This window comes from Populus alba, chromosome 1 (assembly GCF_005239225.2).
Source record: "Populus alba chromosome 1, ASM523922v2, whole genome shotgun sequence".
NCBI classification, from domain to species: Eukaryota; Viridiplantae; Streptophyta; class Magnoliopsida; order Malpighiales; family Salicaceae; genus Populus; species Populus alba.
The window spans coordinates 36,236,201-36,249,364 of NC_133284.1; the positions used below are offsets into that span (position 1 = coordinate 36,236,201).

Here is a 13,164-nt window from a genome sequence, read left to right on the forward strand (position 1 = left end):
GATCGTTTTTCTCGGCTTGAGAAATATTTGTGCGCTGTGACTGTTGAATTGAATTATTGCAAAGTGTCATTTACCTGAATTGACTATAGAGTGCGGATGGTTCGAGCATGGCGCTACAACTCTCCTAAAACCAGGTTCTGGTTTGGATTCTGATGCATGTGTTCACCACACTTCATCAATGCATCCCTTTCATCACCCTAAAACAATGAAGCTGCCGTAAGGTAAATTTAGGGTTATGCATGCTTGACCCCATTATTAATTGCAGGCCCAAAGGCAACAAAAAGAGGAATCAAGCTGGTGGCAGTCAAAACCATTGGCTCCCTGATTGAAAGGAGGAATCATAGGAAAGCACTGACTGATTCCTCAAATAAAATGAGATTGAACACTAACTAATTCCAGAAATACAAGAGTCAAAACTGACAATAGCTCACTCATACTAACAACACACCATTCCATTCCACACCCTAAAAGCACAATGGTCAAACCAACAAAGACTTTCAAGCACCCCCTCTAAAGTTTTCCCATATTCCACATAATATATAGTTCGGAGGTTGAATAACCATCCATTTGGTCAGCAATCACCCCCAGCACTCATCAAATCAGTTAATCTTCCATTACCTAGGTTTGGATGGTGGTCAAATCCACAACTATGATTGTCGGTTCTCAGTTGTTAAGCTTCCACTGCTGCTCCCACCACCCACACGGTTAGATTCCCCCACTCTAGCTGCCAAAGCAAGAACTTCAGGTGACATCTCCCAGCTTCCACTTTTTCTTCCCCAACTCGATCGCCTAGGATGTAATCCACCACGGTCGCCAACTTCATCTACTGTGGTCCTGACATCCGGGGATAACTCGCCTAGTTCACCATCTTTTATGTTCAACCGATCATTGTTGGCAGGTTGTCCTTCGCCATCAGCCATAGCACTCATGTCTCCCCATACAGTTTTCCTACCCATTTCTATGTCACCGACAGCTTTACCCATATTTGGACTCATGAAGCCCCCAACAAGTGTCCGGGTGGGTAATGCAGGTTCCTGGGGCACCTTCGCCCTGAAATTGTTCTTAGAAGGGGGGATACTGGAGCAAAAGATCTCCTTGAAGTTCTCCACCAATCCTTTATAAAAAGGATTTGCCCGCCTATCATAGCGATATCGGAAATTCTCATAAGTGGTCTGAACAAGCAAGGAGAGCATTAGTGAAAGTGTACAGTTGATTACAAGGGAGAGTTCCATTCAGAGAGTGAATGAATGTACTTCTCCATAAAAGAGTTATGAAAAGAGGAACCTTGTTCTCTTACCTGATTTGTGCTGATGAGATACAAATGGAAGGCAGTGAGACCACCGACAAACCACATTGATATGAACGTGTAAATTATTAAAACAATGGACGCAGGGGTTTTCATCATTGCTTTCCAAGTTGAGATGTTCTCTGATCCCATAATCTTCCTAATGTAGACCCAGCAGAAAGCAAAAACATATATACAAAGAAGGGTCGTTGATAAGACAAACATGAAGAAGAATCGATAATTTCTCTGCACCCAGAAGCATATCAATCAAAGTAAGGAGTGATGACACTCGAAAAGACCACCAAGACACCAAACAAAATCCAGCTATTTTCCATGCCAGCAACTTGAGAAAAATTAATTCTAGAAACTTAACATCAGAATCTGCTCGTTTATATACATGAACCATCTAGATTCAATATGTTTTATATTTCATTAAGTTTTCAGATTATCAGTAAGGAGTTGTGACCATATGTGTTCAAACACATCAAAGTTTGTGATAGCATCAACAAGAAAGGACTGACAGGTCCATATCAAGTTGAATTTTCCTGGTTAAAGAAAGCAGAACCTAACTTCAAGCTTGGGGTTCATCTAATTGTCATCCTTCAGCAGAAACAGCATTTCAGGAGGAGAGATGCACTGCAATATAACTAATTATCCTATCCAATTGATAGTGCTGAAGATCATTGTTACCGCTACAGTCACAACCACATAAAAAAAAAAAGGATCACTTACCAAGCCAATACATTGCCCAACCCAAGGGCAGTGATGGTCAAATCTTTCAACACAGTTATTGCATATTGAACAATGCGAGCAGCGAGGTGGTCTGTAAAGCATGCAAGTATCACAATACTTAACCTTCACAGTCATTCCATTGAATTCCACCTCCTTAACACGTGGCAGACGTAATTGTGGAGTCTGACCAGATCCAACATCTGCACTCCCATCAAAGCCTTCAGGTTCTGGTGGATGTGCATTGCGTGGAATTATGCCAGGATCCCTTCCAGATGTTAGCAGGAGAAGAACTAAATCCTGAGACATCAGAGACATTTATGAGCTTCATGTTCAGTATTACAGAAACAGTTTCCCTATCATGCCCAGGAAAGACATTCAAGAGAGATTTCAGGACAGATTTAGAGCTTTCTCTCCGGGAACAGGATAGCCCTTTACAACACCATCACCATCCTCAAAATTAGGGTAACAAGTGCTTTACATGCATGGCAAGAGCTACATAAGTGTACACAGGTCAAAACAGCATGGTGCAAGGTCTGAAATGCATTGGTTGTAGCAGATGAATCAGAAAAGGCAAAAACAGAATAAAATGGGGGATAATAACTGCATATCCCCAAACAATAAGGACATGGTATGATCCAATCCTGGCATTCACATGATATTTTGCTAGACAAGGCCACATAACTTACATTTCATATCACAAGCTACCCTAGCTTACATGGTAACCCTAACACCAGCCTATCCAAATGATATACAAAAGAAAAAATGTATAAAGGCTTTGGTAGAGACAAAATGAGCATTAACATCTGATCAATTATGTATAATCAGAACACCCTGAAATTGAATTATTATAACCAGTTGGCAATTATGGTATAATGCTGCAAATACCCTTTTCTAATTCACTTATAAATCTAATTGGATTAGGTTGGTTATTAATGATGACATAGATGGTTATTCATTGTTAATTCCCTAAAAAAAATTTCTATTGCTAACAGTGATCCAATAGTTCCTTGATTGCTTTAAGCATATAATCAAGAAATTAAACCTGGACCCGTAAAACTCTAAAAAGATATTTCAGTCAAATTGTAACTAAAAATTCATTTTTACTCGCACATTAGTGTAGTTATCTTCCAATCTATTGCAATATTTTAAATTTCTTTTCAATATATTTCTTGTACTTTGAAAGAAAGTCTTTTGGGTGAAACTTCATAAGATTTGAACCATACATAGTCCAATGATTTTCTTGAACCTCATCTTATGCAGAACAATACCATTCTTATTCAGTTCCAAAATTTCCTTTCCAGGTTCTCTAATGCTAAGCATTTTGCCAATGTGATTACCATTGTAAAAAAAAATATTGTCATAGTTCACATATGCATGGTCAAATCACAAACTCAACCCAGGGTATTATTGATTTCTAATTTGTTACATTATTATTGTCTAAAGTTGGTTGTTATTGTTAATGTTGTTCTGTAAATGACTATTGATAAACAATAATGATATTGAAAAGATCAAAATCAATATATGTTTAATAATTAAATTTCTTGCTTTTATTTTATTTTATTAAGATTCACATGTTAAGAACATATTGTATCACGAGCATCACATGTGATGCAACAAGCTAGTATACAGAAACACTTACAATGATCTATTTCAATTTTTTTCCAATAATATTTAGGTACATAGTATGCATGTGCGCATGTGTGACAGAATACATGATATATGTGAATGCATATATCATTGAAGTGCAAACTCCTGCTTTTTAGGAGATTGGTTAATTGACAATACCTAGAATGCTATGCAAAGGATTTGCTTGCAACAATATGATCATTATTCATAATAAGAAGAGTCTATGCAGTAAAAGCGAAGCAAACATGGTAAGTAGAGGCCACAAACTAGGGTAGAGACAAGCTGGGGTTATGTATTGGATATTCAATGAGATTGCATGGAAAACTTCAGAATGGTAAGACACAGCACATCGACTCACTATCCTCTGCCAAAACTGGTGAAATGGTGATGCGTAACAGCATAATGCTATATAATAAACCACCAAACATTTATCCCTCTTGAAAACTCATCATTCTAAACAACTAACAAAATCAAGAAAGTACCTCAACAATGCACACCCTTGAAGCAATATCTTTTACAGAAGACATTCATCCACTAAACCTGCTCTACAAATTACTATAATCAGTTCCCACAACTCACGCCTCTTATCCCCAATCTATATGATTAAGCAATATTTCCTATCCTGTCCAGCTTACAAACAACCTACTGTATATTTAACTTATGCTCTAAATTTCAGCATGGACAAATCTTAATGCCTACCCTTGAACCCCCACCATAACAACCCCCTTCTTTCTCCTGCCATCCTCTTTAGATGGATGAACAAGACTGGTTAAAATTGTGCTTAAAACTTTACTGGTGGCTCTCCAATAATCCCTGGCAGTGTACCAAAATAAAAACTACCCCATCTGGGTTCTCTGATATCTGAACCACATGCCAGAATTGGCTACCACTGTTGCCAAGAGGCTTTGAGGCACTCCGGTGAGGCCACGACGCCTTTATTGGCCTTTATTAGCCTTAAGTGATGAATTTCAATGAAGCGCTGCCAAGGTGAGCACCCTGTGAGTGGGCACCAGGTATTAAAGCAAACACCTGCTTGAAATACTTCGTTTTCTATTGGATTTTTTTTTTAACTGATTTATGTTTTGACCTATTTGTCTATTTTTTAATTTACCACGAGAAACAACTTAGGGGTACTTTTGTAAAAAAAACAAAGTTTAGGATAAAATAGAATAAAAAATCATTAAAGTGGGAGACATACAATCAAGAAAGGATACTTGAAGAGAAACACCAACCACACTTTGCGTTGAACAGAGTCAGAGAACAACAACATAAGTACAGAACAAGAAAGCTTGGATGAAGATGTTTTTGAAGATTAATGAATAATGAATATGATAATTAAGTTTGCTTTTTAATCTATTTAGCTACTTACTACTTTAAATTATCTTATTTTGTTTTAAGGGTGAGAAATATAACTCTATACAACTATGTTATGGTCATTTATATTTTCTTTTGATTTTCTAATGATCAAATCTTAATTGGAAAGATATATATTTTAGAATTAAATAATATAATATAATACAATACATATATTTTCTTTTAATCTATAGTATATCGCCTTGGTTCATTCAGGTGTGCACCTAGTGCCTCGTGCGTCTTTTAGCGCCTTTCACCTTTGACAACACTGTTGACTACTATAATCTTTACCAATAAAATGAAGGGGGGGGGAATACAGGGTCAACAAAAACATTGTTGAAACTGCTATTTTCAATTACAAGGTAAATTAAACATGTAAAAGGAACCTAAATGTGTTTGCAGAGAGAGTGAGAGTGGGAGTGGGATGTGTTTGTGTGTGTATGTGTGTTGAGCAAGAGAGAGAGAGCTCACATAAATAGTGAATACAACAGCAACTGCCATTATTGATATTCCCCAATCATCTGAAAAATCATCCATCAGCTTTCTGGCGACAAAGATACAGAATAGTGCTACTGGAGCAACAATCAGGAATATAGTCAACGCAAGCGATCTTACATCTGGTCCAAAAATAAACCTTCCTCGAAGAAAAAATATCTGCAGAAGAACATAATTCCAGTAAGTTCTTTGGAAAAAAATTGAAAAAACTGTGTGGTCAATGCTGACTCTAAGTCCTGGGATCAACTAAAGTCTCACCATAAGCACGTTGGAAGCTGAATACTACACTTACAGTTCATCAATCTCAATTTCACATAGTTTGCCACATGGTCAATCAACCACAATTCAATCAATATCAGTTTCACTAACATTATATCACTATTTACAATGAGAAACAGGGTTAAGAAGCTCTCATAAATTGTAAGAACTCAACCAGTTCTTGTTCAGCATCTAAAACCTCTGAATCAAACAATCAATTATGCATGTGATTTTCCTATTTCATCTTTCTTTATTTCTTATTCTACTTTTATTGTTAAATTTATACTAATCCCAAAGGAGGAGCATAGATTTATAGCGTGCAGAAGAATAAGTTCATGGATTCCCAGCAATCATTTCAATTTTCGATATAACAGAGAGAAAAATGAGAATCACAAATATCAAACAAACACAAAAAATAATTGCACTTCCACTGGGTGGTTATAAGACCACCCCTGATTTAAGAAAAAGCCAAATCACCCCGTTACCATTCAAACAATCCTGAAACTTAAGCTACCAATTTAGAAGTCAAAACCACATCACATATCATTTTTTCCCATCAATCCTTCGAATTTCTTGTTAGTTTTACTCGCAAAAGTGCAATTTGTTTCCCGGGTGCTGAATCTTATCATCACGATATTGACTTAAACAATCCCTTTCCATTTAATTAAAGGCCAAATAACTACAAAACCGAGTTCAACCTTGCCAAATATAGCTGATAATTGGTGCACTCAATATTTTACTGAAAGGGGTTCATCGAAATTAGATTTTTTGCTGTTGCTGTAAACATTAACTCATCTGAAACTAGCATTTGTTACATTTTTTTGTGATTTGACTTGTACAGTTGAAAGTAGCTCTAAAGTCTGCATCTTTTCTTTCTTTTTTTGCTTATTCAGATTCTCATTGAAAAGATACAGAAAAGGTGTAAAAAAATATGAGAATATTGGCATCTATCAGTCAATAAAAGGTTTAAAAACACAATAGTGACAGAAAAATGATAAATGAGTGACTTACGTTACTGCCTTTCCAAGTTTGATAAACCCGCAAATCACCCGACCCGACTCCATTGGATCCAGTGTCCGATGATCCCTTTGGTGGTGGAACCACATACATTTCTCAATCGAATCTCTCTCTTCCTCTATCTCTATCTCTAAAACTCTCAATTCAAATCCCTCATAAACCCTATAAAACCATTAAAAATTACAGCTTTGACAAAGACTCTCTCTCTTTATTAGGCTTTCATGAACGTGGTTGGGCGGCTGCCGGTGGTGGCGGTGGCGGTGGTGGTGGCGGTGGCGGGGGTTTTCCCGGTGTATTCGGGAGTGACAGAAGGAAGGGGAGGGGAGAGTTTGATGTGGTGTGATGTGTATGTGGTAGCTTAACAGGAATGGAGAGAGGGTGATGTGGCGAGAAGTGATTGCATGTGATTGAGTGAGACGGACCGGGGTAGTGGTGGACCGGGCTTGGTTGGTTTTTTAGCTAACAGGGAAACAGAGAGGTATGGTTTTCACTCTGATTTCTTTTTATCTTTTTTTAACATTTAATTATTATTATTTAATTCATTTATTTGAAATATAAAAACTAATTTCATCGGGTTTAAAAAAAACGAATGACTTTATAAATCATCTCACGAATTTGTTGATCAGGCCACAATCCATATTAACTTTTATTTTTAAAAATAATATTATTTTAATTAATTCTTGTTAGTTTATATTAACCTGAATAACAATAAAAAATCGGGTTTAATAACTTTATGTAAGGGGGAAAATGCAGTATATTAATAATTATTATTCTGTTTTCTTTCTTTGGCGGCACAAGGTAGGTCTCCTTCTGCCTCCCACTTGAATACTTATTGTCATTTGTTAAGTTTCAGTTTTTTTTTTTTATTATTATTTTGTTTTTTTTCACGTTTAATTTCAAAGCCTAATATTATATTAATAGTTGTTTTTTAAAGTGTTTTTTACTTGAAAAATACATCAAAATAATATATTTTTTACTTTTTTAAAATTTATTTTTAATATCAAAAAATCAAAACAATTTAAAAACACTAAAAAAATTAATTAGAAAGCAAAAAAAAAAAACTTTTTTTTTTTGTAAATACTTTTAAAACACCAAAACAAATCATCTACACCAAACTAAAAAACTCATCAAAATTATTTTTTTTATTTTATCTTGATTAAGAATATTTGCTTCCTTCTTTAGATTTAAAAAATTTAGTTTTCAAACTTAGAAGTAAATATTTTTAAAAATTTATTAGAATACACTAGGTCAATGTGAAAATAAATCTTTAAAATCAATATTTTGAACATAAAAGAAGTTGAATTGAATCACGCCCTACCCTCTCATGAAATCTTGGATTCATAACTCTATCTTCTAATAAAAAAAAATAGAAGACGAAGAAATGAACAAGACAATTCAACCACGACACTATCTCTTATGTGACCACTCTAGCAGCCCGGTAGAGTCATGCTAGATGTTTGTTGCATATGAATATGGCTTTTTAGATTCATGTATTTAGTCTGTTTTTTTATGGGTCATTCTCTAAAAAAAAAATACTAATTTAATTTAATAATTCAAATTATTAAATAAAATTTTAAAAATAAATTTATATTATTTTTTAACATAAAAATTACTCTGTTTTTCAATGTTCATCAATATTAATGTTTTTCTCTGTTTTGTATCTCATAGCCCTCATGTCACATTTATGGAAACTCCATCTAACTCATTTCTTGAAAAAAGAAACTTGACACTCAAATATTTTTGTTCGTTAAGCTAAATATCACTGTAGTGATAGATAGGAATGATTATTTTTTATTTGTTTTGGTTTTTATTAAAAAAAAAACTTAATTGATAATTTAAAAAAAACCGTAACCGGTTTCAAATCAACCGGTTTTAATTCAGTTTTTTAAAACAAAAACCAGGTCAAACCGGTTTTTTTGGTTTGGCTTTGACTCAGTTTTTTCTGGTTTTGGGATTAGTTTGGCTCGGTTTTTTTTTAATTTTTTTTGGTTTTTTCTGGTTTGGATTCAGTTTGGTTTTTTTAGTTTCAGACTTATAAAACCGAAACCGAACTAAACCGGTTAGTTTTTTTCAAAATTTTAATCGATTTAATTGGTTTTTTTTTCACGGTTCAATTTTTTAATTATTTTTTTTAATTTTATTTTAATTTAATTAGTTTTTTTTACAAAACCCTAGTGATCGATGCTAAAGTTCTTTCTGGCTCAAGAACAATTATTTCTCGTGTTTGAGCTGCACGGATCGATCTTCCATATAATTATGTGTCTTTCCAATTAATCTTGTGCTAGCAAGCGGCTCAAAGTATAGGCAACCTACTTTAATTATCAGTTGTGTAACCTACGGTTCGATGCAATAAGTAATTGTTACTTGAAGAAAAATTTAGCTCAACCTTGCCTGTTAAGCTTTGTGATTCCAGACTAGCAGGCTAGGTAGTGCCCCTTCAGCTGGTATTTACAAAAGATTAAACAATATCTTTCGAGGTGGAGCTGCACGCGCTTTCTTTTTATCCAGACAAGTAAGTATGAAAGAGAATTACAAGATCTTGAGATAAATGGACAAGGCACCATTAATCAAGTACAAGAAAAAAATTTATTTCTTTTGAACAAAATTATTAAACCCCTCTAGTCCATGATCCAGCAAACAAACCAAAATAATAATAAAAATATGTTCAAAATAATCTGGGAAAAAAACAATGTAGTTTAATGTTTAGCCAATTAATTATGAAAAAATAAAATTAGATAAAACAGGGATAAAAAAAACCTGGCTCGATTTAACCCGAGATGGTATAATAAACATGAACTTGGATAATAAAAAGTCAAATCAGGTAAACTTCTTTCAAATCTATGATCCAGGTCATAAGACTGAGATAGCTTAATAAAAAATAAATTAAAAAACAACATAGCCTATTTTTTTTATATATAAAAAAATCGAATGATAAAATTGAAAGAAAGAATAAGTAAAAATAAAAAAAGAATGAGGATGTTAATCTGTGTTAAACTGTTCAAACTCATTACTCGGGTTATTAGACTGGAAGCACTATGCATAAAAAAAATCACGAAAGTCCATTCCCAAACCAATCAAATATTAAATGATGAAATTAAAAAAAAAAAATTTAATTATACAAAATGACACAAAACAAAAATAGAAGTTAAAAAATAATAGGGATAAAAAATTAAAAAAAAAAAATTAGAGAACAAAATCAAAAATAAAAATCACTTTAAATAAAAGGACTAAAAAAAATAAGGATCAAATTAGAAAAAAAAATAATATACCATAAATTTAGATTGAAAGCTAAATTAAAAACCAATAAAACTTTTACAAAAAATCCAAAGAAAAAAATAAAAATAAAAAGAATAAGGTATTGAAAAAAATAATATATCACAAATTGGGATTGAAAGATGAAATTAAAAAAATAAAACTTTTATAAAAGGACCAATAACAAAAATAAAAAAAATCAAAAAATAAGGATTGAAGTTGAGTATCAACAACAAAAAGGACCAACTTGTAATTTTTTAGATAGAAAAAAAAAAGAAGAAAAAACTCAATCAATGATAAACCTCCCCACCATTATCGGACAAACACCACACCAACAAGAAGAGGACATGTCGACACTTTTAACAACATGATGAAAGGATATTTTTTGCCATTGGAAAGTGTTGCACGCGCCACCGCAAGTGTGCAGGTGCCTCTCATGCATGGACGCATGTGCCACACTTGCTAACAATTTTTGTAATTTAAATAATAATTAATTTTTATTAAAAAAAAATCAAATTACTCTCGAGGAATATGATAATAACCAAAAAAAATATATAGAGTGAAAGACCAAATGGCACCTAGATGTATGATTTAATTTTTTTGATTTAAAAGGTAAATTTATTATTTTAATGTATTTTAAAAAAATATTAATAATAAAAAAAAACAAAAATACCCTTGTGCTTAATTTTTCAGAAATTTGTCTTGAAGGGTAATTATACTATGACAATAAATAGTAAAATATGTCAACAAATAAAATGAATTTACCTTTTGTTTTACCTTTTTTGTAAATTTTTTTCTATGGCAAAACATAAATTATATTTCATTTTTTTTTTTTTGGTATCCGGGCCAGCTTACGCGCACCACGACTATTCCCCGGGCCCACTGAACATCTTGCAAGCCCGGCAGGTAAGACAGACAGGCTGGTACTCTTGAGGATCGAACCCAGGACCTTCGCAAAGACAAGCTTTGCTGTTGACCAATGGGCTAGACCCTCAAGTGTATATTTCATTCATTTTGTACATTATAATTAGGTGTATCTGTATTATAGATATGCGGTCTCTTTTGTTTGTCACATGATGCATCTAACGGGATTTGGTCTTTGACTATCTATGAATCGGTGAAGTTTGAATTGAAGGATAATATTTTGCTACATCTTTGTAATTTGATGGACTCTGAAGGACTTCTGCTACATAGGTTTAGTATATTTAAATTCCTTTCTGGTTCTTATAGTATTTAAACATTTCATTTCCGTCCTTGATGTCAAAATATGTTTGTTTTGGATTTTCTTTATAGTTTATTAAAACTTATGAATGCTTCAATATTTTCTTTTATAAATTAAGGTTGGCTCTAATTTTATATATGATTTTAAAAACACAAATTAGTAGGTAATTATTACATATGTATACTTATATTTAATTATTTATCATGAATACACTAGAGTTGTTGACATGGATGGTTAAATTGCATCTTAACGAAAAAAATATCCCAACGTAGTTATTAAACCTACTTAATTTATTGGGTCAATTTAGTTATTTAGTGACATGTAATCAAATCAGTGTAAGTTAATTCAAGATTTAATTGATATGATTAAACTCAATTCAAACCTTATAAAAATCAAAACTAAAAAATTAAAAATATTGTTGTGATAAAATCAATAATTTAAATTGACTTAATAATCTAATTAACTGGATTTTAAATTGATTTTGATCCTAAACCGGATTATCTTGAAATTGGATTCCAAGATACTATTAAAAAAGAAAAATCAAATAATAGCCTGTTTGTTTTTGCATCTTAAAAAATATAGTTTTAAGACCCGGTTTGGTGGACAGCCCGATCCGATGGCCCGCTCGGTCCAGGGCCCGGGTTTTGGCCAAGTCACTCAGTAGGCGAGGTCATACATTTTTTTTAAATTAAAATGACATTGTTTTAGTAAAAAAAAAAAAAAACAAAAAAAAAAGTCAACGGGTTTGTAGTCGGGTCTTACCTGGTCAACCGGGTTAACCCGTTGGGTTTTTTCCTTCCCTTGTTTTTTCTTCAACCCGGCCCGGTTCCAGTTCCGGGTCGGCCGGGTCCTAGGTCGACCCACCAGACCGGGTTTTAAAACTATGTTAAAATGTTTTTTTAAATAAAATTTTTTAATTTTTTTATTTGCTTCAAAGTTTTTTTTTTTATATTTTTAAATTATTTTGATATGCTGATATTAAAAATAAATTTTAAAAAAATATAAAAAATATTATTTTAATACATTAAAAAATAATAATTTAAGAAATAATCAACAAACACTATCTTTGAGGGTTAACAATCCAATTTCATGTAGTAAATAGCATCTCTCTTGTAAGATAAATAGACAAAACAGCACGAAAGTGAAAAATAAAAAAGGGAAGGAAGCACAATGATGACACCCTGCTCGTGGTATTCACAGCCATGATGCACGCACCTGAAAGTGTGCACTGAGAGCATGGGAATTTGCAAAGTCAGGTGGGGCTGTAGCTTTTGTGCAACCAAAATCCAATAATAATAATAATTCCCTCTTCTATTTAATTTATTTTTGCAGCGACTCCTTCATGTAAAAGCTGTCGGTTCATCATGGCTATGAGCTTATCTTATAGCTCTTTCAGATGAATCGAGCATGACATTAACTCAGTTGTTACAGTCATGATTATGTTTTCTTTTTCTTCCTTTTTATAAATGGATTTCTTTTTCTTTTTTCTTTTCCATTGAGAGAATGTTCGAACTAAAAGTGATACACAAGCCCAGCAGCATTGGAAAGGACCCCTTAGAAAGGGCTTGGTCCACTTTACATCAATACATGGCCCTAAAAGTCATACACAAGCCCAGTAGCATCCATACTGCATTTCCATAAAACATTTCTAAAAAAAAACTAGCAAATTATGCCAAACCTCAGGTTCTCCAAAACATTTTGGAGTTGCCAACACTAAATCTCCGATCCTAAAGGATGGGAAAGACATCGAATATATTGCTTTTGCAACATTCGTTTGAATGATAGCGAGATTTTTCTTTACCATGCATGCAGCTTCTGCCATACTTTGATCAGCTAGCCTATCAAAAATTCCTTTAAATCTACAGTCCATTCTGAATTTTATTCCCCCAATTGAAGGACAAATAAAATAAATAAAATTAAAAAT

At 33.2% G+C, this 13,164-nt stretch overlaps 1 protein-coding gene across 3 annotated transcripts; it reads right to left on the bottom strand.

Moving 5' to 3' along the window:
- Window positions 1-325: 325 nt before the first annotated feature.
- Window positions 326-7,123, bottom strand: LOC118055298 (probable protein S-acyltransferase 7). Of its 3 annotated transcripts, XM_035067158.2 has the most exons (6): window positions 6,761-6,802; window positions 5,612-5,650; window positions 5,468-5,517; window positions 2,018-2,314; window positions 1,298-1,531; window positions 326-1,172 (listed from the first exon to the last, which is right to left on the bottom strand). In XM_035067158.2, the coding sequence occupies exons 3-6, from the start codon at window positions 5,495-5,497 to the stop codon at window positions 648-650; spliced, it is 1,086 nt and encodes a 361-aa protein (XP_034923049.1). In that variant the 5' UTR covers window positions 5,498-5,517; window positions 5,612-5,650; window positions 6,761-6,802; the 3' UTR covers window positions 326-647. The 3 variants fall into 3 exon arrangements, with proteins under 3 accessions (XP_034923049.1, XP_034923048.1, XP_034923047.1); XM_035067157.2 differs by having other exon boundaries at window positions 1,298-1,441; window positions 5,468-5,650; window positions 6,761-7,123; XM_035067156.2 differs by having other exon boundaries at window positions 5,468-5,650; window positions 6,761-7,122.
- Between the last annotated feature and the right edge of the window lie 6,041 nt (window positions 7,124-13,164).

Coding starts and splice junctions, on each gene's coding strand:
- LOC118055298 (XM_035067156.2), bottom strand. CDS start 6,859: ATGTATGTGGTTCCACCACCAAAGGGATCATCGGACACTGGATCCAAT. Junction 2,315..5,467: donor CTGTTGTATTCACTATTTAT/GTGAGCTCTCTC, acceptor CTGATGTCTCAG/GATTTAGTTCTTCTCCTGCT. Junction 1,173..1,297: donor ATCTCATCAGCACAAATCAG/GTAAGAGAACAA, acceptor TTGCTTGTTCAG/ACCACTTATGAGAATTTCCG.